This window comes from Python bivittatus, unplaced genomic scaffold (assembly GCF_059951505.1).
Source record: "Python bivittatus isolate LINGU-HERP-01145 unplaced genomic scaffold, Pbiv_v1 ctg000700_np1212, whole genome shotgun sequence".
NCBI classification, from domain to species: Eukaryota; Metazoa; Chordata; class Lepidosauria; order Squamata; family Pythonidae; genus Python; species Python bivittatus.
The window spans coordinates 52,576,525-52,602,706 of record NW_028277098.1 but is presented as its reverse complement, the minus strand read 5'-3'; the positions used below and the strand labels follow the sequence as shown (position 1 = coordinate 52,602,706).

At 36.6% G+C, this 26,182-nt stretch overlaps 1 protein-coding gene across 1 annotated transcript in view; it reads right to left on the bottom strand.

The window, feature by feature from the left end:
- Positions 1-241: 241 nt before the first annotated feature.
- The window catches only part of MED8 (mediator complex subunit 8), a 29,437-nt gene continuing 3,496 nt past the window's right edge, over positions 242-26,182 (bottom strand). The window contains exons 2-7 of the mRNA XM_088153758.1: positions 9,460-9,578; positions 8,303-8,447; positions 5,065-5,205; positions 4,038-4,119; positions 3,638-3,886; positions 242-2,972 (exon numbers count right to left, since the gene is read on the bottom strand). Coding sequence (XP_088009884.1) covers positions 2,908-2,972; positions 3,638-3,886; positions 4,038-4,119; positions 5,065-5,205; positions 8,303-8,447; positions 9,460-9,578 — 801 coding nt within the window. The 3' untranslated portion in view covers positions 242-2,907. The remainder of the gene's footprint in view (positions 2,973-3,637; positions 3,887-4,037; positions 4,120-5,064; positions 5,206-8,302; positions 8,448-9,459; positions 9,579-26,182) is intronic.

Genomic DNA, 26,182 nt, shown 5'->3' with positions numbered 1-26,182 from the left:
GCTGGTGCAAAATATGGCAATCTTGGCAGTGATAGATATATTGTGATGTGCTCAGGTGACTCTGCTACTTCAGAAGCTGCCCTGGTTATCAGTTGGTTTCCAAGTATGATATGAGGTGGTGGTTACCTCTAGATTCAGATACCATGTAAAAAATTCTGATCTTTTCTGTATAATGTACCTCTAGAAACTCAAAACACTACTCAAAGTATTAAAAAACTGCACAAACTATAACTAATTTAAAACTCGCCTTTTAATTCAAATTCTAATGAAAATACAATTTGGAATTGTATGCCTTTCTCATGGTAGTCAAAAGGAAAAGTGTTAGAATGGGAAAATACATTAAACTTGATGAAGAATATTGGACAGAATTAAAATGATCTTTTCCAAATTACTATTTTTCTACTAATGATTCCTCCATCTTCAGACAAGCTTTCTCCATAGCAAAAAATATAAACAGATTCATTAATAAAGTATTTTAAATTTGCCATGAAACAACAGGGAAGCATTGCTGTATCTAATTTTGAAGCTTTATTTGATGCATATCAAGTAAAACAGTTAATTCATCTCATATACTATAATGGGTCACAGCAGATTTGATTATGGACAGCAAGATCTCCCCTTTACAATATTTAATAAAAGACATTGCCAACTCATTTTATAAGGCAGCCTTAATGGCATGGCAACTTTTCTAGCTCATTTTTCCTCCATTTAGATCATCTTTTTAAAGATAATTTTAAAGATACAGAATTCTTTTAAAAGATACACTTAAAAAAATAACTATTTGCAATATAAAAGTTGGACAGGTAGAAATGTTTACAAATTAAAAGGTTTATTTCACTGTAATAAATCTTTTATATTAAGGGATCTTCAAGACAAGCTTTATGACATTATAAATACAGATAAAGTTTCAAATTAGTTTTTAATTTCACTTTAGACAACAGGAAATTCCAAGAGAACAACTAATGAAAATTATATACTATCACAATTAGTTCATCCAAAGGAATTGTTAACACCCAGTTATAGAAGTCTGATTGATAATAGTTTTTAAAGATGTACCTTGATGCACTAACCACAAATGAGGAATATCAACAGATTTATATTATTCTTCCCTCTAAAAGAACATCTCCTTGAATTTATTATATGCTATCAAGTTGGTGTCAACTTTTAGCAACCACACAGATAGATTTTCTCCATGATCTGCTTGAATTAGTAAAGCTATTTTAAAACAGTATCACTGATGCATTATAAAAAGGTCACGATGTCCTCAAGCTTGTTGATTAGAGAGATGTATCCATGTAGTGTTATAGAGGTGTTTGTCGCTGCATTCTTTCAGCATTCCCTCTCTCTTTCTCTCTCTTTACTTCTCGTCTAGCATACAGTTCTTTCCAAGTGCTCTCCCATCTACATACTAATGCCAAGTTTCCAGGATCAGTCAAGATCAGTCAGGAATTATGTTACATTGAAATTTCATAGGATTAACAGCTGTCACCAATTTGTTGAAGAACGAGGTTCATTATTACATATATGTAGACTGTATACCCATGAATTTAGATGTATTTCTCATATGCTTAAACAATCCTTTTAATTTCTGTAGAACTCTGTAATAGTGATACTTTCCACCGATGTTGCGATAGGTGAGGTTGAGGAAGGGCTATTTCCCAGTCATAAGAGGAGGTGGCTGAACATGAGGCTCCTCCCAAATCTGAAGTCACAGCTGCTGCAGCTCCTGCTACTGGCCCAGAAGATCCAGCAGAATAGCACACTACCACCAAAGTGAGCAAGCTGCAGGCCATTAGCAGGCTTGTATGGGAACACTTAAATTCTGAGCTTGAAGATCAAGTTTGAGCTTAGCCACTGCTAGGAATAGAACACTAACTGTCTTTCAACCTTGAAAATGTTTAAACACCTGTTTAGGCATCATCTAATATCCTTTCCACTGCTAGCAGCAGTAGATAACTCATGCTGCCGCTTAGTAGTAAGATACCTGTTCTCAAGCAGAACTTGGATGCAGTGGTTAAAACAACCAATAGACTGCAAGTGATTATGGTGATGGATTTGGAGTCACAGAGTACAGTGAAAGATCCTACATGGCAGTATCTGGTTGTTTCTGACATCTAGCTAGGTCCCCTCCCACATCAATTTCAGCAAAAAGGTAGTACCCCTCATTTGCCACTGATGCAGGGAAGATGTGTCAGGACTGCTCTACATTTCAGAAATCCACTGTAATATTTACCATTTATCACACTTAAAAACAACATTTTCATTTGTTCATATTGATAAATTCTGGGCAAGCTTTTATCTATCTTGCCTGCCCTCTAGTTGACAATTTGCTGAAGTTTCTATATCAATAAACCAAGAGCTAGAGTGCTAATCCTCAGTCAATGAAAAATGGCATAAACAAAAGAATCTCAGACAGGAACCAAAACAGATGATATGCTGGCCTGTCTAATGGTACAAGAATCAAGCATTCTATGAAAAATGCAGCCAAGTCAAAGCCACAAATTTTCCCATGATCCACCTTAAAAATACAGAAAAGCTACATGAGACAGACCACCTGAACTTTATTATTGTTTTGAAAAATGTTATAACTTGCATGTCTCATATATCTCAGTCATCAACAGGCAGTTTCCAAAGGGGTGCACTACCTGAAGGAATCAGGAAAGTAAATTTGTTCATCATCTTGGCTTAGCTACTTGATAGATTTCTTGTCCTCAAAGAAATGCCTCTACCATTTGTAATGAAAAATACACTTTTATGTTCTTGTGTCCTGGATCAATGCAGCTGTATGAATAAATGATCCCACTGATATTTAAAGAAGAGACCAAGTTTCATTGTTGAGAACAAGTTGAATAAGTGTTGTCTTGGAAGTGAAGTCCAGGAGCAGCAATAGACCAGAATACTTCCTACTCACCTTTGATAGGGATGCATTGAAGCAGATTTAATATTGGTTTTTATGCCACTGGGCATCTTACCTGGAGATATGAAAAAAGCTGGGTTTAGCAATGTATTAAGAATCAGACCAATTTAGGAGAGAATGTCTTTATTACTTCCTCGGGATCTTTCTTGCACATACTTTTGAGGGAGGTACATTCGGTCACTAACTCACACACTCTCTATCATCACTTTGTGCAAGTTTCTCAGACATTTTACACACTTATTGAGCTAAACAAGAAACCTGTTGAATAAGAGAAAAGACCTAACCAGCCCCAATATCCCATTTTCCTATGGTGAGTAAGCAAATGCCTCTTGAGAATACCACCCAGCTGGACATAAGGAGAATAGCCTGCTCCTGATTTTGAATACTAGCAACTTCTTCTCAGTATAACGGACAATCCTATATTGAATATATGTAATATATTCTATGCTATCCTATCTCATCTCCAGGCTCACAGCCTCCTGGATAATGATAATATAAATGATAAGTTGCCATATCCCACCTATAATTTATATAATCATTATCCAGGAGGCTGTGAGCCCAGAGATGTGGAAGAAACAGATATTGCATAACTTGTCCCAAATAGCTGTCCTTCCCTAAAGCCTATCTGTTTATACAAAATGTTTAACTTCTGTAGGACAACACTTCTTATGGTCCCAACAATATTACTGTATATTTCTTTGTCTCTGTGTTTTTATTTACCTGGTTGGCCTGCTTGTGGCATCTGCACTCCTCCAAGCATAGGCTGTGGCTGATTAGGTGCTCCAGACATTTGTACTTGCTGCATGGTAGAAGCACCTGCTATGATGGCACTGGCACCTTGCTGACTGGTCTGAACAGAACTTCCCACTCCTGGTGGACGTCTGTTCGACAATCCCTTTCCAAAGGCTACAGCTGCAACTAGGGCATTGGTATCAGCGGGGTTGAATGTCTGCTTGTTCTGGCGTAAACCTATAGGATGGAAAAACATTCATATTGGTCTCCAAAGGTTTAGGTTTTATTCCTCACCATACTTTTTATCTCTGCTTCTGAGATTTCTATCTTTGGATAGTGTAGTCCCCATTAAAGCTTGCTCAGTATTCCTCCTTCTCTAGAACCATACCTCCAGTTTCAGACTCTCGGTCTTCTTTGTTGATTTTCTCTAGCAAGTTCGAACACATTTTGTTTAGGCTTTGAATCTGTTTCTGCAACCATAAAAATCACATGTCAGAATTTATAAGTGTTTCACAATACCTGACTTCAGATAGATGAAACTCATTAAAGCCTATCCCCAGATATTCTGGAAGCTGGAGACTGTTATGTACAAGGTGGAAATCTCACATTGCCTTGACAAAATCAGAGATAGGCAACATTTTGGATCTGAGAATTCATGGGTGCCAAATTAGGCCTGGGAATGGGAGAAACATGCCTATTAGAGTGCATATGAACCTATATAAACGAGCATGTGAGCATATCTATACACAAATACATAATTCCTGAGATATAGAGACTCACTACTGCTGATAGCAAGGGCAGTGGAATGTGATGATTTCAAGCAACCTTTGTTGCAAGGAAATGTGATACAATATGATTTGGGGGCAATGACTATCTTTCGGTCCATCCTACATTAGAGTTGTTGTGGGGAAAGATAGAGGGAGTACATATATCCTGTATTGTCTTGAGTTCCTGAAGGAAATATAGAATAGAGCAATCACAACAACTTGTTTTGCAAATGTCCTTCACACATGAAAAATGCAATAATATTTTAAACACATCTTGTTCTTTATGTAATAGAGTTGCAATTCATCTACATGCTACCGAATAGCATTTGCTAAGCAGAGGATTAAACTGTGGGGGCAGCATGCTCACTTATAAACATTTACCAAGAAAAGATTTTAGATTCTAACAGTGTCTATTCAGTATGTAATACTTTACATTTGATTCCAAAAATGTGCTTTGGAGTGCACAGGGGCACAAACATGTCTGCATCTCTTTAAAGCTGACACTTTTTTTCCTTTACAGAGAGCAGCCACATGATCTCAGGAAAAGACCCTGCTGCTTTCAGAGCTGCAGACAGGTGCTATGTTTGTGTTCCCTTGGGCTCCAAGTTATCTTTTCTTCCTGGTCCTACTAATCAGTCATTGTCTTACTTGTGCCGCATCAGTACCAATACGAGCTGCATCAGTGCTCAGCTGCTTCTCTTGCTCCTCTACCTCAGGATCAGGCTTGGTCCGAAGATGATCGGGTACAACTTCATGGCTGAACACTGGTACTCGTCCTTCTGTCTGTCGCTGCAACATTCAGTCTATTAGTGCTCACAATCATATCTTGCAACAAAATCAGACAATACAAAGCTAAACTCATAGGCCTTAAGTTACTGGAAATTTAACTTCAGAATGCCTATCTTGGCAAGTTTTCAGTCCTTCTCTTTCTTATCATAACTAAATGAAGCAATTAAAATCAACTTGAGTGAGTTGCATTTTCACCATTTGCAAGTCAGCTATTATGAAGTAATAGCTTGAAACCTGGACTGGAACACTAAACTGCTATATGTACACCAACATATTATTCATTACATTGTACTGCTTTGTGAATTTTGATTCATCCTGAAAACAATATTGGCTGAAATACAGGGAATGAATGAGTCTTCTCTGAGCAGCTTCATGTTCATTTTCAGGAGTATCTGATAATATGAGTTGCATAATGTAAATAACTCACTGGACAATAATATTTTGAAACAAGTCCTAGAGATATCAAAAGCAAGTCCTAAAATACAGTGGAACCTCGGGTTACGAACGCTTCTGTTCATGAACTTTTTGGGTGACGACCAGCTCCAGCCGCAAAATTTTGCTTCGGTTCGCGAACTCTGCCTCGGGTTACGAACAGGATCCGCGGCCATTTTCCCTCCCGTGACCCGGTCCGCGGCCATTTTCCGCCCCTGACACATGGTCCGCAGCCATTTTTCCGCCCCTGATACATGATCCGCGGCCATTTTCCACCCCTGACAGTGGTCATAGGGAGGGGGACTCTCCCTCCAAGCAATAGCCGCCTCCCTGTCCTCCACGCCAGAATGGATTAACGGTAATTACATTGAACCTTATGGGAAAATTTGCTTCGGGTTGCGACCAATTCAGGTCACGACCAGAGTCACGGAACGAATTAAGTTCGTAAACCAAGGTTCCACTGTATATAGTCCAGTTTATGGTATTGCAATACAACTCATTACAGGACCAGATGAAATGCCAAGACACATATAATCTAAAAGACATAGGGAGATTATACTCATCCAATCCATTTCAGGGGCTAAATACCGTATTTTTCCATCAATAAGACGCCCCCATGTACAAGACGACCCCCACTTTTCCAACCCAAAATTAAGAAACCAATATTTTAAAGATAGTGCAGAACACATTTTTATTTAGTAATTAGGTAACATTTACCTGATACACTTGGTGGGAGGAGGTCCAAACCGTCTCTCTGCAGCTCTGTTTCCATGCTCTTTTGCATAACTGATTACATTCAATCACGAGTGAAACTGCCGATAGCTTGTCTCTGCAAACAGACTTCCTCCAATTGGTTTGTTCAGCATCAGCTGACGTCAGTTACATAAGGCTTGTGATTGGAGGAAGTCTGTTTGCAGAGACAAGCTATTTCACTCGTGATTGGAGGCTAGCAATAGGAGGAAGCCTCTCTGCAGAAACAAAGTATGGGCAGTTTTGCAACTGCGCGGTTCTCTCCTCAGCTTACTTCCTTACATAAGACGCCCTTCAATATTTAGCGTAAGGATTTTAGAAAAAAGTATCATCTTATAGTCAGAAAAATATGGTAATTGTGCTTTATTGTTCTAGTTTGCTGACCTATATGCAGCAGAATGGGCAGCTGAACTTTCATTAAGATGTAAGTAAAAAGAATCTTTTTAATGCTCATCTCACGTCAAAAAACTAAAACTACCTTTTTTTTTTAAAAGCTCTGCAAAGCATTTCCTTAACTGCTGTCTCAAGTCTATTATTACAATATTGTTTATCAGACAGAATTAAGTGCTATAGGCAATCTTCAAGGATGGAATCCTTTTTGCAACCCTTGTAGACCTGCAAACTATCTGTTCAATCTGGTTTGCTCAGCAAATTGTACCCGTAAAGCCTTCATGTTCTACCCTTAGCAGTATTGGATGGGAGGTTTCATAAAATCCCATTTAATGAGAGAAATTATTCCTCTGGCCAGAATGAACCTCAGATCTTAGTGCATGTATTTCTTCATTATCCCTTCTACAAGAATCTATGTGCTGGCATACCTATACCACCTCCTAGTAGAGATCAAACTTCCAATGAGGGAGAGAGTTTTCTACTCTCAGACCAGAAACCTGCTATTACAAACAGAATTCCCAAGTTCTTATTAGCACCATTGCTAAAAGAAGGCTTAAGGAGTCCTAATCCTGGAATGATGTTACAAAGGAGTCATTTTATTCTTTTATCTAAATTTTATTCTTATTTATTCTGTCTTGCTATGTTATATTTTGTTCTCTTTTAATTCATATACAGTATGTGTAAATTTTAATTGGCAGGCTATATGGTGGCTTTATTGCTCTTATTATATTTAAGCCTGCTTTTATGCATTATTTTAGGGTTGTAGCTGCTTAGTTGGTGAATTAAAATATATTTGTTATTAAATTTATGAATTTTTGTTTTTTATATATGGCAACATGGTGAAGTGGATGGAGTTGCGTGAGATGGAGCAATTGAAAGTTTTGATTCAAGATAAGACATTGTGTAATTTTAATGCTAATTGGAAACCTTTTTTTGGACTCTGCAGGAAACAGAAAAAAATGAAAATATGTTGTATGGATTTGATAATTAGAAATCATATGAGTTAATAGAAATAATGGAAGTTATGTTGTAACCTTAGAGTAAGAGTTTGATGTATATTACTTGTATCTGTTGTAAGGAGGTTTGGAAGTCAATTCTTTTTTCTTTCTTTTCTTGTTTTTCACATTTTTAAGCTTGACTATTTCTCTTTTCTAATCTTTCTATCTTCTTCCTTAATATTAGTTGTTAGTTTTTACTGTTTTTTGTTAAAATTTAGTAAAGTTATTATAAGACCATAAATGTTATTATTATTACTATTCAATAACAACATATTTATGTCCTGTTATTCTACTAATGTCATACAGAGTAGAATTCATAATAGTTATTTCTATAAACCAATACTCTACTTTGTAGAAGGAAGAAAAATTCTCTTGGTTGTCTTTGCGAAAGTTTTGCAAACTTTGCATTATTTACTCAACTCCTCTCCCACTAATAAAAGATCCATTGTTCAATATCTTACCTGCTCCTAGAACCAAAAAATAATTACCATGGTCAAGAAAAGGTACAAATTGAATCAGATTCTTACCATTATCTCTTCATCCCGATCTGGGGACAGCACTAATGGAATTATCACCTGATTGCGCAACAGTGGAGTCTTCTCATGCTTCAGCACTTTGTTCAGAGTGTTGAGCTGCCCTGAGAGCAGAGCAAAACTATCTAGCACTGAGGGCCTGAGGCAGAAAGATGGAAATAGAAATACATGAATTATACCAAAAGAGCATCTGTGGATATGGTTGAGGGAATTAAAATAATTATTTGGATCAGAGTGCAGTAACAAAGAAATAAAACTCACTGAACATAACCACTCTAATTCTAACAGATGTCATGCATAGATTTCCCTATAAAGAATGTTTATTTATATAATATATATTCTGGTTTCTATGCATTCAAGGCAGCTAACGATTAAATGCAAAATACAAAATTTAGAAACTGAATGTAATGTAAGTGACAATGGCAAGTTTGGTGAAGAAATGTGTCTTGGCTGTTCTTTAAAAGAGACATGCATACCAAACACAACTTCTGGGGGAGCTCATTCTACGCTCTTGTTGCAGCACAGGGGAATGCCTTCTGTGTGCTAGATAAATGAGCCTTTGACAGCCAGGGCATCTTCAAAAGGATCACTCCTGTAGAACTTAATAGCAGGACAGATCTTAATGTGAATGCTGCATGGAGCTGAACAAATCAGAGTTTTGACCTCCTTGTGAGGCCAAAAAATTAAAAATGCCTCTGGTTCCAGAAAATTATTTCAAAGCCCAATGAACTCTGAGTAAATATACTGATTTTATAGTATTACATTTAAAGTATATAGCAAATCAAACAGAAATTGTTACAGGGATCAGTTTTATGTTTCAAGCAAAACATAGTGTCAAGATATCAGCTTCATTTGTTTTACAGCCTGAGCCATTACATATTTACTCCAGAATAACTACCACTGAATTTAATGAAAGTTACACCAAGATGCACATGCACAGGATTTAAGTCTTTGTTAAAAACATAATAGGCAATCACATCCTGAAATCAGAAAATTTGCTTCACTCTCCAAATGTATGTAATTTAGGGACTAGTAAGGATTAAATTTTGAATTGCAACATATTGGCTTCAATATATGTTGGGAGATATCCTAAATTATATGAAATGTTGTTATGCTCTCCCCTCCCACCACGCCAGGTTATGAAACCCTACCAAGTGAGACGGTCATATTCGTTCTCCAGCTTGTAAATGAAACTGACCAACGAGTTCTTCAGGTCAGCCACTTGACTGATAAGAGCCTCCAGGGATAGCTCAAGCTGCTTTTCCTCTCTCTGAAAAATAAGACTGAATATATCAGGTCTCCAACAGAATAGCAAACTGTCCCTCAAATTTAAAAAATATATATTTTATTGCCTTTTAATTAATAACAAAAGAAAAAGAAAAAACAAAACACAAAAATAATAATACACTATCAAGAAGAAAAACATTAAAAAGTGCTATTACAAAAAAGTGACAAAAATACAACAAAGAAAATAAAAAACAGCACAGTATATCATTATAATAAATAGTTACAAATCTATATATATTTATCTAATAATAATGTTATTCAGATGCATATATATTTCCAATACATTTATGTGACTATCATTTTTTTAACCTACATATTTTGTATAAATGACCCCCATATTTCATTATACTTGTCCATCCAAAGTCTACGTCTATAGGCAATCCACTCATAAGTGGCAAGCGCAATCAGGTCTTCATCCATAATAAATGGGGCCATACATTTATCTTTCCAATGCTGCAATATCAGTTTTTTGGCCATATCAGTCTTTTGACTTCCATTTACATTGTCCAGATGTCAAATTCCATGTACTAGGTATATAGCTTAAAAGAATACTATCCTCTGAAAATTTTAGCTTTTGTCACACAATCATATTTGTTGTATGCCGCCCAGAGTCTCTTTTATGTAAGATGGGTGGTTATATAAATATGATTGATTGATAAATAGATAGATAAATAAATAAATAAATAAAATTTATATTGTCCACTACTTTCTCCCAAAACTTAGGGAGTAGGAGTTTGTAAAAACATATGCTTTAAAGAGGCATTGTCCTTATTACACCTCCAACAAAATCCTTTTCTATACAAGCATAGTGGAATCCAATAAATTCTAAATATTATTTTTTGTTGTATAAGTCATAGTTTAAGGGCCATTGACATTCTTGCTATAGAAGTTAAGACACTCTCCCATTGTCTAGCTGATATAGAAACCTCTAATTCTTTATTCCACTCAGCCCTTAAAATCTGCATATCAAATTGATTTATTGATAACAAATATCTATAAAAGCTAATAGTAGGTTTTTTACTTCTAAAGGATTTAACAAGTTGTTCTAGTATCTCGGATGTCTTGGAAGCTGAAAATGCTGCTGGTCCAAACAATGTTGTTAACAAATGTTGTAGCTATAGATATTGCCATTGGGATACATCTGATAGATATTTATCAGTTAACACAGCATATGTTAAAAATTCATCTTCATCATCTATCAATTGGTCCAGAGTCAATATTTCTGCTTCCATCCAACTTTTCCATATCACTATCTTTTTCCCAATTTTTAATATTGTAATATTGGGTTTCCCCAGAGAGTCAATTTAGCATGGGGAAAAGGATCAAATCTTTTTTTTTATTAGACATTCCATTCCATAGCTTTGTAACTGACATAATAGTTTCCAAATTGGAAACAAATTGAAAACAAATAGTTTCCAAATATATTAGAGTTCTGTTGTATTTAGATCCTAATACTATCCATCCAGCCAACGGTGCTCGCGTACCCGTGCGCTCTCTCTCTCTCTCTATATATATATACATATATTCATTCCAATGTTGCCCAAGTCAGAAAATTAACACCAATTGTTGGCTTCCAGTATTTAATACTTGACAATAGGGAAGCTTGATGATATAGCTCCAGATTCGGAAAACTGAATCCTCCCTCATTAATTGGTAGTTGCATTTTCTGTAAAGATATTCTTGGAATTGAAGAACCCCATAAAAATTTTCTAAACAAAGAATTTATTTTCTGAAAATATTTTCCAGATATTTGAACAGGAATTCCTTTCAGAATATAAATTAATCTGGGAATAATATTCATTTTGAGAGCATTCATCTTTCCCCAAAGGGTGAGGTTTATTGACTCTCAGCTATCCATATCTAAAAAACCTCTTTACATATGTTATTTATATTAGATGTTACTGAGTTATATCAGTAACATCTAATATACACATACCTAAATATTTAATGGATTTGGTACAAATACAACATTGATATTTCTTAAATGGACGGGTAATTAAACTTTCACCTACTGGTATCAATTCCAATTTGGACCAGTTAATAGAATATCCTGCTATTTTACTAAAGGCATCTATCATTTGCATCAACCCTGGAATAGTAGTATGAGGTTTAGTAATAAACAAAATATCATCTGCAAATAAAACCAATTTGTGTTCAACTGAATTATGTACTACTCTGTAAATCTCCAGATGTTGTCTAACAGCACAAGCCAAGGTTCCACGCAGATATTGAAAAGGAAGGGTGAAAGTGGACATCCTTGTCTAGTTCCTCTAAATAATGGGAAAGTAGCAGAAAGAATACAATTAACCTTTACTTTAGATGTAGGTGATTCATATAATATCTTAATCCATTTTATATATTTCAAGGGAAATCCAAACCTATTTAATACGGCAAACATGTACTGTCTATATATTTCGTCAAAAGCTTTTTCTGCATCTAAACACAGAATTACAAATTGGTCTTTATTTTTATTCAAATCTATTAAGTCTACAACTAACCTAATGTTGTTAGCAGTTTGCCTAGTTTTTATAAACCCTGCTTGATAATTCTTAATAATGAATGATATCACTTGCTATAATCTATTTGCTAGCACTGCTGTTAAGATCTTTGTATCAACATTAATCAGAGAAATTGAGCAATAATTAGCACACTGAGTATGATATAACTTTATCTGGTTTGGTACAATTGCAATATAAGCCTGATTAAATGCCTCTGATAATATTCCCTTATCAAGTATCTCATCATACAATTGACAAAGTTTTGGCACCAAAAGATCTATAAATGCTTTATATCATTCTATAAGAAATCCATCCAATCCTGGTGTTTTATCACTTGCCATTTTTAAAATTATTTGTTTAATCTCTGTTTCAGATAGTGGAGCAAATAAAAGTTGTTTTTGTGTATCATCTACGTTGGTAGATTTATACTATCTAAAAAGGCCTCTATATCCTCATTCAATATATTCTCTGGTTTGCTATATAATTCTGAATAAAATTTTAAAAATTGACAATTTATATCCTTTGAAGTTTTATATATTTCATCACTTTCACCTCTAGTAATTGGAATCATAGCCCTATCTTTCTTTTGTTTTAGCCAAAATTTTACCTGGTCTTTCACCATTCTCCCAATATCTCTGTCATAAACATGTTAGCATGAATTCTGTCTGCTGTGATATTATTTAATTCATATTTCTTCTTCTGTATTTCTCTATACAAAGTAGTAGATGGGCTTCTAACCATCTGTGCCCATAAATGTTTCAATTCATCTTTCAAATTATTTTCCCTTTTATTTTTAATCTTATTTTTATATGATGCATAAGCAATAATTCACACTCGGATATAAGATTTATATGCTTCCCATTCAAAAATTTGGGCACTTGATGTTTCTGAATTCAAATCAAAGTATTGCAAAGTCTCTACCCACATTTGTTGTACAAATTCTTTATCATTCAACAGAGAAACACTGAAATACCAATTTCTTGATGCCTCCTTTGTTTTCAGCTTCAGATATATCATGACAACTAGCTTCCCAATTGAAACTTAAAACAACAAAAAGAGTTTTTTGGCTTTATCAGTAGCAAAAGAAAGAAAAAGGAAAGGGTACACCCACTGGTTGGAGAAAATGGAGGCAAAATAATGGGTGCCAAGGAGAGGGCAGAACTCTTGAATTCCTACTTTGCTTTCCTTCAAAGGGGGAACGTATTCCAATGGACCTAAGCAGAACAATTGACACAAGGAAAAACTGGTAATGTATAGTACATAAACAGATTGTTAGGGGCCACCTGACTACCATGAATGAATTTAAGTCTCCAGGACCTTAATTACATCCAAAGTCTTGAATAGCTTGTGGATAGTACTGTAAGTTTCTGGATGCAATTCAAGGTATAAAGCACTTCATGGCATAATGCCTAGTTATCTGAGGGACCACCAACTCTTTAATTTCTGCCTGTTCTAGTGTCACCTAGTGGGGCCCAGGAAGACTTCTTCTGTCATGGTACCTGCCCACTGAAACAACATTCCTCTTTTTTCAATAATTTTTATTGAAGAAATGTTTAACAAGATAAAAACAATACAAATATTAAAAAAGAAACAAAGAAAATAAGAAACAATAGTGAATAAGTAAGAAAGAAAATAGAAGAAGAAATAGAAATAGAAAAGACTATAAAGAAACGGCTTCCGATCTTTTTGACAGCGGTTATAAATGCCTTTATATTTTACCCTGTCTCTCTAAGGTTACATCATAATGCCCTTCTTTCCATAAGCTACCCTTTCTAATCTTCAAACCCGTAAATCACAAGTTCATTTTTCTCTTTTTTCAGCAAAAAGTCCATGAGGGGTTTTCCAGTCCCTGATAAATGTAGTTATTGAGCTTTCTCTAATCAAACAAGTTAATTTTGCCATCTCTGCTAGTTCTGTCATCTTATCAACCATTCCTCCATTGTGGGTATTTCAGAATCTTTCCATTTTTGTGCATGTACTACTGTCTTGCAGCAGTAATCATATATAAAAATAATCTTCCATAGCTCTTTTCTAATTGACTGTCCATTAATTCCAGCAAGAAAAGTTCTGGTTTCAGTTGAACATTGATCTTTAAAATTCTTTGTATCACTATATGTATTTGATATAGTGATACTATATGTATTTGAAATTTCTGGCTGTTTACAAGTCCATCAAGCATGATAAAATGACACTTCATGTCATCCACATTTCCAACATAAATTTGAAGTACCTTTATGCATTCTAGACAATTTTGATGGAGTCATATACCAATGGTACATCATTTTATAAAAATTCTCTTTTAAGTTATGAAATAATGTAAATTTCAATCCTTTTAACTGAGAATATTTTCTCACTGTTCCATCAGTAAAGTGTATCCAGTTCTTAGCCCATTTTATCATATAGTCTTTCACTTGTTCTTCTTCCATTTCAAATTTCAATAAAAGTTTAAACATTTTAACAATTACATCCTCATCATTTGTACATAGTTCAACTTCAGATTCTGTCTTCTGCTGCTCAATTCCAAATGTCTTATTATCTACCTTAAATCTTTCTCTTAACTGTGCATATGAAAATCATTGAAAATTAAGTCCCTCTGCAGCCAATTGCTCTCTTGATTTCATCTTACATTTTCCATGTTCCTGTTCTAACACTCAATAAATTAACCGTTTTTCTTTACTTACTGTTTCTTTCCTATAAAATGCTTCTTGTGCTGAGACCCATGAAGGCATTTTCAGGCACAGTTTGTGTTTTTATCTGTTCCATATTCTCAATATGGCACTTCAAATATAATGATTCTTAAAATCTACATTAACCTTAACTTTATTGTACCATAGAAAACCATGCCATCCAAATCTCAGGTTGTGCCCTTGTAATTCTAAGATCCTTTTATTTCTCAGCAGAACCCACTCTTTCATCCAGACTAAGGAGCAGGCTGCAAAGTACAATTTCAAATCAGGTAGTCCCAATCCTCCTCATTCTGTTACATCTTGAAGCATTTTATATTTAACCCTTGTTTTTTTCCCTTGCCATACAAACTTAGATATATCTTTCTGCCATTGTTTAAATGGTACATCAGTTGTCAAAATAGGTACTGTTTGAAACAAAAACATCATTTTAGCAAAACATTCATTTTTATCACAGAAATTCTCCCCAACAATTACAACTGTAATTTCCCTCATCTTAACATGTCCTTTTTAATTTCATTCCATGTCTTAACATAATTATTCTGTTCATATTAGTCATAGTGATCCCCAAGTTATTTCACGTTTTTCTCAATCTTAAACCTTTTTTTCCATCAATTCCTTTTGTTTTTCAATGTTCATATGCTTCATTAACATCTTTGTCTTTTGTTTGTTAATTTTAAAGCCAGCTAATATCCCAAAGTCCTGTAGTTTTTCCATTAATATTTGTCAGCCCTCCCAGGTAAACCAGACAGGAAACACAACTAGATGAACTAATTCTACTTTATTGTAAGGCTACATTAACAGAATCTTGCAAGTCTGAAAGTACAAATCTCCCACCCTCCCTATTTACCGCCTGAGTAGTTAGGTCAGGACCTTCCTAAGTTTCTTTTTTTGGTGGACTCCTTTCTCTTTTATCTGATTGTTCCCAAGACAGCATCTCTTCCCACCCCCCACCCCAGTCTTCCAAGGTCACCCTCACATTCCATCACAATATTCTATTCCTTCCAGAGGATCTTCCAAGATATCACCACAAACACCCACAATTTATAAGGTTCTCTTTTAATCTTCACACCAGGAATTCTCTCATCTCGCCTTGTATGTCTGTTCAGTACTTCCAAAGCTAAAATAAATAGCAAAGGTGACAAGAGGCATCCTTGTCTAGTCCCTTTCTGTATCTCACAAGGTTTTGTTAATTCCCCATTCACAATTATCTGTGCCTTTTGTGAAACGTAAACTGATATTAGAAACAGCATTCCTCTGTTCATACAGCACCCACCCTGACTTTATTTAAATGAATCCTTAAGACCTGGTTGATCCACAGGCCTTGAGTTAGAGTAGGTGACAGACTTCTTGTGTGGTGTTTTGGCTAGAAAGAAATCTAAGAACCCTTTTTGTGATATTTGAGAAAGTGCAGTAAATAGACATAATGCCAGAATATTGGAGAAGGATAAATGCTGTTCTTATATTGAAAAATAAGAAATAAGAGGACCCAGATAACTACAAACTGGTCAGCCTGACACCGATACAATACAGAACTTTCAGAAAAATTGTTAAACAGTCAGTTCTGAGCATTTAGAAAAGAATGTGTATTAGTCAATTTCCAGACTGATAAAGATTCAGGGGATTGTTATGTAAACAGATAGTTGCAAGCTTTCCTATTATCAGTTAAGAAGCCTGCTTCCTTGCTGAATCACAGCAAGGTTGTCAAAAAGAAAATCAGAAAGTGTCTGCTCTACCCTAAAGTACACAGAGATATATTAATTCTAAACTGAAAAGAGTTCAGTTGCTGCAATTATTATAATCCCATCCCATTCATCTTAATAAATCTTGCTGGAAAGATCTCTGTTGAGAATTGCATTTGGAAATGAATAGTTTTTAGTTTTAGGCAGACACACACTGTATTATATATTGCTAGATATTTTGCACAAGCCTGCCCTGTTATCTCTCCAGCCTCAAATTTGCTATGAAGTTGTACCTGTGAAATCAAAGCCAATATTGGTAGCAAGTGTCCCAATTATCCTAAGCCTGAGAATTTAAGAAACTGCCCGTGTCAGCACTCTCTGTGCCTCTTTGCTTTGCCACATCTGCATCTTCTATGACGCCTGTTACACAGTGTGCGTTTCTGCCCTAATATTTCTACAAACCTTGCATGCAACTGCTTGCACAGTGCCTGCATCTTGCCTGCCAAATGCATGGCTGTTTACCCCACCCGCTGAAGCCAGGACGCTAAACCTGGTTGCCTTTCATCTAAACAAATCTTGCTAGAGTATTCTGTGAGAATCATGGTTTTCAGTTTAAGGCAGCTGTCAAAGAGCCTGACAGAATGCCTGTCTTGTCAGGAGCCATCATAGGTCTATCAAGGACTAGTCATGGTAAATCAATCTGAAATACTTTTTTTTGATAGAGTAACCAGTTTAGTTGACCACAGGAATACAGTGGACATAGTGCACCCTGACCTCAGCAAAGGATTCACTAAGATACCTGATTGAATCCTTGTAAAGAAGATTGTAAAATGTGGACTGAACTGTCTATCATTTGATGAATATACAGCTGACTGAACAATTGTATTCAGTGAATATATTTGAATGACTCTGTGACAAGCTAGAAAAGTGCTGAATTATATACTGCAGGGCTCCAAGTAGTTCAACCTATTTATGTATGACTTGGATGAGAAATTGGAAAATATGATTATCAAGTTTGCAGATGACATAAAGATGGGGTGGTGGGTAATAAACTACCTTAGAGAATATTATCAAGCATTAGGAGGATCTTGACAATCTGGAACAACGGCAGAAACCAACAAGATGAATTTCAGCAGGGACAAATGCAAAGCTTTACATTTGGGCATGCATTAAATCAAAGGCATGAGTCCAGGATCAGGAAGACTAACAGGCAGCAGTACATGCAAAAAGAGCTGGATGTCTTGGCTGATCACAAGCTGAATGTGAAGTAATAATGTGATGCAGCTGCAGAAAAAAAAAAATGCAAACCTAGGCTGCTGTGAGAGTCAGAGAAAAGCAAAAGCCTGAAATCTATTATCAACTCATCTAATCTATTACCAACATTGCACCAATAGAAATATAGAGTCAAAATCAACAGAAGTCACTTCCTCTCTATAATGTGTTGGACGGCATACCTAGCATACTATATCTGCTATTGGGCATCACATCTTAAGCTCGCTGACCAACTAGAACATGTCCATAGGACAGTAACCAAAATGAAAGCAATATGGAGCACAAAGCTTATGAGGAATGACTGTTGGGATTGGGTATGTTTAGACAGGAGAAAAGAAGACTATGGGGACACATGACAGCTGTCCTTAAGTATCTGAAGTGCTATCATGTAGAATCATAGACTTGTGCAGTTGGAAAGGACCCCAAGGGTAATTTAAGATAGGGCAGAATTGTTTAGAATTGTTCCAGAAGAAAGGACAAGAAAAATGCATTTAAATTACAAAGTAGAGCTGTTCAGCAGTAGAACAAACTGCTTGCAGACTTCTCTGGAGCTGTTTGTCAAAGGCTGGATGTCGCTCTGTTGGGGGTTCAGTAATAGTGGATTCTGACACTGGGTAGCAGAAGGGCTAGATGATCCCCAACATCCCCTTTAAAATTTAGAATTTATGATTTTATGAGCTCAGTCAATTTACATCATACTGTACTGTAAAATAATGGAAATAACTTAATGATTTTAGACAGTATTTCTGATCCAAGATCAGAATAGCGCAAGCAATGGTATTCCCTGTGTCATTCTATGGAAGTGAAAGCTGGACTTTGAAGAAGTAGGATAGGAACAGTGTTGGCACTTTTGAACTTTGGTGTTGGAGGGAATACCATGGACAGCCAAGAAAACAAATGGATCATTGCACAAATCAATCTAGAGTACTCATGAGACGCACAAATGAGCAGATTCAAATTACCCTCCTTCGACATAATATAAAGACTTAGCTCTCTAGAGAAGGCTCTCATGCTGGAAAAGGTGGAAGGAGAACTTCCAGCAGAGGTATGGCAAACTAAAGACAGCTCTGCGAAAGTGGAGCTGATGACTGCGGCAAGATCAAGGAACCCGTCAGTAGACCGGTTGCTTGAAACCTCTCCGGATAAGGAGATGATGGGAGATTGTCCATATGCACTACAGACAGCTGCTCCTTGTGAGGAGACCACAGGACAGTGGTTTCCATGGGTTTAAATGCCAGGAGACAATGGGATCAGCCATTTTGCTCACAACTAGGGCGGAGCCTTTTAAAGGACACTAAGTTCGCAAACCTCACTTTATAATCACTTTTGGAAATTGCCTATTAACCATTTTAAAACTAGCTATTACAGACCTTCATGATGCACCCGATGAAAAGTCTTCATTGGGTGAGTTTATCTTCAACTCTGAATAAAAGAAAAATTAATTATACGCTTAAGAATTTAAAGAATCTGAAATAGACAGCAAAAAGCTGAATAGGATTTTGATCTTAGAAAGTTATAAATGGACTAAGGGTCCAGATAAATTTGAAATATTGAAACTTTTACAAAAAGACTTTGGAATTATTTATAAAGAACAAACAGCTTCTTGTGGGAAATAGATCTCTTTTGGTTTTTGGAAGACATAACAGAGATCAGTAATTTCATGATTTAAAAACTGGACACTAGAGGGGACTAAAGATTTTAGGTAGAGGGAAAAAATGCAAGCCTATAAAATGCAAAACATTAAAACAAATGAAAATACTGAAGGAGATTTTGAAGAATGGAGTCAGAAATTAGTAGCCACAATATCATCAAAGTTAGTAATTATGTCTGCTTCTATGGATAGACTATGCCCAAAAGATGTTATTAAAGAAATGACACATATAGAACAAATTTTATCTAACAAGATAGAGATGGTATCGAAAGTGGATTTACAACTGACAGGCCAAGAGAAAGACTTGGAAAAGGATGTTTCACTGGACCTACCAAAAAAAAAAAAATTGGCTATGTTTTAAAATTCAAAAGGGAAATACAATAAACCAAGCGAGTGACCTGGACAATTTTTTCCTATTGAATTTACAAAAGAGGCTTGTTAAAGCCTTGAAGAACTCTGTGCGATGGGACAAAGAAGAAATGAGAAATCAAATCCTACGAAAACATTTGAATGGATCAAAGATTAAGACTGTTAGAAGTAAAAGGAAGGAATATAAATTTGGTTTATTTAATTAGGGTTAAAACAAGGTAAGTTGTTACTTCGGGCAACCCATTATGGACTTTCTGCTGACATCAGGACTGAAAAGATGATGCTTTATGCATTTGTCTATAGATAAGGGATGGGATACGGAATGAAGAGATAATTTGTAACCTTAGAGGGGGTCAAGAGTCACTAAATTTGTTTATACTTGTTGTGATGACAGTTGGAAGTCATTTCTTTATATACTTCTTTTCTATTTATTATATTCTTTCTTTTCCTTCTTTTTCCTTGCATTTTTTATCCTGTCTTTCTTTAAGTTTAGTTTGTATTAGATTTTACTATTATAATCAAAATTCTTAATAAAATTGTATCAAGAAAAAAAAGAGGAAAAGGTGGAAGGAAAGAGAAGAAGAGGACAACCAGCAGCAAGGTTGCCACCCACTGGCAATGGGTGCACCATTGGAAGACCTGAAAATCCAGGTTAGGAACAGATCATCATGGAGAAAATCTATGTGGTTGCTAAGAGTTGACACTGACTTGATGGTACATAATCAATCAATCAAAATCTCTGAACTACAGCTCTTTTAAAGTTAGTAATTACAATACTGCTATGACTTAGGCACAAAGCCAGCTGGGCCAGTCACTCTCTCTTAGTCCCAGAAAGAATGCAATAGCAAACCACTTCCAAAATTTTGCCAAGAAAACTCAGGGACTACTCTAGGCAGTCGCCAGGAGTCAACACTGACTCAAGGAAACAGACATGTACACCCCCCAAAAAATTAATAAGGTACCCCTCTATACTTCAATGGCTATATTGAAACGAGAATTTGACTGGCTATTCGTGGTCAAATTATCAGGATCAATTGCAAAAAGAGCAGGAATTTAGTAATGTGAAGCACTAAATTACTCAACAGTAAAATCCAGCTCTCTCAATGGCTAGTTTGTGAGTCTTTGCAGACTCTATTGGCTGAGTAGCTGTCTTAGCCATTATCTGCAGGAAGTAATTATTAAGGGGCTGGAGTTTAGTTTTATAAAAACCAACAGTCTGTAAGCTATATGTGGCAATGTTAAAATTCCATCTAATTTTTCTTCTGATTTTGCTTTTAGATGCTCTCCCCCGCCCTTTTTTTTTTGGATCTATATTGGAGTTTGCTTCAGTCTGCCTGAAGTGTATTGATGTTTGAACATTTTTATCTCCTTTTTCAACTATGTAACCCTTATTCTGTATTTTTTCTATGCTTGATAGTAGATTGTGATACTGATTGATTAGATCTGTAACAATACTTTCTATCATTGAAAACTGTTATTAGGCTGTGATTATGTTGTTATATCTTATATTAAAAGTAAAATTGCTTAGATTAAAATGAAGTAATTGGCATTTCTGTTAAAACCCTGAGACTTAAAGATACAAATAAAAGTCAGTGTATGCATTCATCTATTTTCAGCATCTAGTGTTCTGCCAAACTACTATGCTTAAAGCTTGCTCAATTGTCCTTCTTTGTTACAAAGGCCAGAATGAGATATTCTTTAATATTTTTCTTTTAACCTAGCCAGTCCTATAAACAACCACACACTAATGATACTCAGGATACACTACAAAACAATTGAGGTAATATTTCTGCTTCAAGTCAGGGAGGGCAGAGAAGAGTAAATGAGATGGTTGGAATAGCAATTAACATATTCAGCCCCTGTGCAGAGAAAGGAAAACCCAGAGATCTGATTTAATATATCAATACATCTGTATATCATACATTATTCAAGTAGCCATGAGTACCTGGTTTATGCTAATCCCCAGAAATCGTGATATATAAATTAGAATGGTTGTATGTACACAAAATACGAAGTTATAACTAAGCAAACTGTATGCAATATATGAACACAGCCAGTATTTGCATTTTGGGATGCAAGAATACCTGTAATCAGTGTGACAGTACATTGAAGTGCTATCTGTCAGGTAATCTTCCTAGACAAGCAAAGTATTCTTCCACAATGATGAATCTGCTAGAAGTCTTCACTTTTCACAGATTTCCAGGAGCAGGGAGACAGCAAGTTAAGATGAACTAGGCTGGCAGAAGAGAGAAAGAGATGATAGCTGCCAAAATATGCTGGACTAGACAGCTTTGGGCTGCTGAAGTTTTTGCCTGTTCTAGGGAAGGTTGGGTCAAGAATTCTGAAGTGATCATGATAGGGTCCAGAGAACATCACTGAAGATGTATGGAGATAATTGTGTTGTCAGATCGTATCTAGAGGAGGAATAAATAATCCAACGTGGGACTATGTTCTAGAGGAAGATTTATGAAGACCTGATACTGCCAGGCTGAGGAATTGCCAACTAAGATGAATTAATTCCTTGTGTAACCCTAATTCTAAGAAGAGAAAGCAGGGCAGGGAGGTAGAAATCGTTATCCATTTACAGGCGGCAAGCAGATGTTCCAAGCAGAGCAGTATTTTACTTAGTACACTAAAAGAGAAATTGTTGGTTAGATATTATTTATATGATGGAGCAAGTTCCTGGGAGGAAGATAAGGTTTAAAGATGCTAACGTGGTGCTAAATTATATCCCCAAAATCTGGTATTTGTCCACTTATTAAGAGATTTAGACATATCAAGCTGTCTTGAGGGGGGATCAGGATATGAAGACTGAGAAGATTTCATCCTTTTCATCTTGCAAGCCTCAACAATTTGCTGCATGGTAAATAACTACACCAAACACCAGCTACAATACCTCAAATGTCACCCAATCTAGGAGCAAGGTTCCAATGGCTTCAACTATGAAAAAACGGGATATTTTAAGTTTGTCCCAAAGTGAAGACCCAAGTGAACAGGCCAAATCCAAATTTAATGAAGAACCTTCCAGTAAGAGTGTTGATATTCTTCTACCCAAGCAATAAATAATTTTAATAGTGAATGGACATCCAGTAGTGGCCTGGAGGGATACTGAAGTCATGATCTCCACTGTAAAAGCCACATTCATTAATGACCAACACTTGGCCTAGGCATCACAAGTGCAATTGCTGTTTATCTAAGTCAAATAGAAACTGCACTAGTAAAACTACATTTTCAATGGAAAGTGGGAGATTGCTGTGATGGAGGATCATCCCTATGCTTTATTACATAGAGAAGATCTAGCAGAACACATATGGGAGACCAATCAGGAAAGAAAGAGGGTCACCAAAGATGGATCTGCTATTCCTGACTGCAAATGATTGCTCAGAGCTTTCCATGGAAGCCAGGGACATACCTGCAGCAGACACAATTAAAGCAAAAGAATCATGTTCAGATCCAGGCTCTCAGCAAATTAATGAGGTGGAAAGGCAGGTAACTCAAGAAGAGAATAAACTTTCCCAACCAAGTTTGCAGTCTAAGTAGACACTCTAGAAGAAAGTGAATCTGCAGAAACACCAGAAACTGTCCTCAGTTGCAAAACAGAGGAATTCTAGACAGAGCAAGAAGAGGAGCAGAATCTGTATATGACTTGAGAAGAGGTGGAATGAAACCCCACCCCCACTTCTCAGGCAAATTGAGACTTTGAAGTTCATCACAAGAAAACAGCTGTTGTAGCAGGAGTATCTTTCACAAGGACAGAGAGACAGAGACAGCTAGTTGTGCCCAGGAGGTTTCATAGACTGTCTTAAGCTTGGCAAATGACCATGCACATGGGCATTATAAACCAAGAAAGGTTAAGACAAAATATTTACAGGCCTGGATTTAGTAGGAATGTGACTGAATATGCAAAATTCTGAGAGTGGGAATAGCATGAACAAGTTGAAGGCATGTACTTAAAACATGTCATTATTTAAAAGTTACTATTTCACAAATTTTTAATATAGAAACAGATATTGAGCAAATTTAGGAATTGTAACTAATTTTAAGGCAACTTAAAAAGGAATGCAACTCTTAAGGCAAATATTTAGAGCTGACTTATTGGAAAAAGAAAAAAATAAAGTTGGACTGTTAAAAAATGAAAAATAAGGTTAAGCATTTCTTGAATAAACATATAACATAATTCACCAAAATCATATAAAAATTATATGATACTGGTGACAGTTGTCTATATACTTATCTGTTAAAATGGAGCTCAATTACCTTTACAGACTTGTTATTATTTAAAGTTTTCAGAAAGACTTGTGAGCAAGGGAAAAATCCTGTAAAATCTGGTTTCCAGACTAAAAAAAAAAAAAAAAAAGCAAACTAATAATATTCCTACAATTTAAGATTTCCAGGGTAATATACTTAATGACTTGAAATTAATCAATCATTTTTTTCAATTTATATCCCACTTTATAATATTAATTGGTGTCAGATTTACAAATTAATGATTTTTTAGATAAATTTTCCAAAAATTTCTCAGGATCAAGCAATTCAGTTAGCTATCTTTTATCTCTGCATAAAACCGCAGATAAAATTAAATCAATGAATTTAGGTAATGCTCTGGGCTCTGATGGTTTTCCTATTGACTGATATACAGGTAGTCCTTGAGTTATGACTGCAAATGGGACTGGGATTGCGTTCCTAAGCAATGTGGTTGTAAAGCATGACATCACATGACCGCATCACTTAGTGACGGCAATCCAGGCAGTCCCAGTTATTGTGGTAACCCAAGATGTGCAGGTAGTTAAGTGGGAAGCAGAGGGAGTCCCCGGTAAGGAGCGTAGGGGTGCCACAGCGGGGTGGGTGAGGCCCTGGGAGGCCTGGAGCAGGCTATGTGCAAATTGGGGGAAGGGGTACTTGGTGCGGTGCGAGCTCAGAAAGCCCGGGAAATGAAGGCGCAGAGTGCAATTTCAGGGAGGCTGGGGAAAGAGGGCGCAGAGTAGGTGTGATCACAGAGAGGCTGAGGAAAAAGGGCACAGGGTGCTTGTGATCACAGGGAGGCTGTGGAAAGAGGGCGCAGCGTATGTGCATGCATGTGCGATTGCAGGGAGGCCATGGAAAGAGGACATGGGGTACATGCGTGAGTGTGATTTGCAGGGAGGCTGTGGAAAGAAGGTGTGGGGTATGTGCGAGCAAAGAGGGGAAGGAGGGTGCAGTGCACGTGTGCAAGCAAAGAAAGGCGGGGGGACTTACCCCAGTGACTTGTGACCTTCCTTGCTGGCTTCCCATTGACTTTGCTTGGGGGAGCCAGCAGGGAAGGTTGCAAATGGTGGCCATGTGATTGAGGGGCGCTTGGCAACTGGTCATGAGTACAGTTAGTTTGCCAAGCACCCAGACTGCAATCACGTCACCGTGGCGGTGCTGGAATGATGCAACTTCGAAGACTGGTCATAAGTCTCCTTTCTCAGCACTGTCATAATTTTGAATGGTCATAACTCGAGGACTACCTGTAAGTATTTATTGACTTTTTTGCTTCCATGTTGTTGGGAGATTTTACAAAGGGGTTCTCCCCCCCCAAAAAACCCTTCCCTTTTCCTTTGATTAATCATTTATAGCTGTAATTCTGAAATTAGGAAAAGATGCTGCAGAATACCCAGGATCAGGGAATAATTATGTGTGATAGAATGTATCTATGAAGGGGATGATGTGGTTGATTGCAAAAGAGATCAAGGTTATACATCTCCACCCCTGGCTGGGAAGATGATACTGTTGTGGTGCTGGCTGAGTGCCTGGAGGCTGTGAGAGTTTGGATGAGGAGGAACCAACTTCGGCTCAACCCTGGCAAGACAGAGTGGCTTTGGGGTTTTGGCCCCCAGAGTCTGGTGATATGCCATTTTTTACTTTGGATGGGTGGCATTCCCATGGACATAGCTGGTGCACAATTTGGAGGTCCTCCTAGACTCACAGCTACCACTCAATGAGCAGGTGGCAGCCCTCGCTAAGGAGGCCTTCACACAGATTTGTCTTGTCTTGTGCTCATGCTTTATCAATAGTCTATCAGGACACCCAGATTCTTCTCACAAGTACTACTGTTGAGTCAGATACTGCCTATCTTGTACCTGTGCATCTGGTTTTTCCTGCCTAAGTTGCAGAATCTTGTATTTCTCACCACTGAAAAACTTTGAATAGAGCCAATATTTAAGTCTATCAAGATCCTTTTGAACCTTGAGGCTGTCTTCTGTTAGCAATCCCCCAAAGGTTTCTGTCATCCACAAATTTTATAAGCATTCCAGCTATTCCTTTATCTAGGCCATTTATGAAGATGTTGAAGAGTACTGGGCCCAGGACAGAACCCTAAGGTACCCCACTACATACCTCCCTTCATGTGGATATAGATCATTATGGACCATGTGTTGGCTACAGTTGCTTAGCCAACTGTTAATCCATCT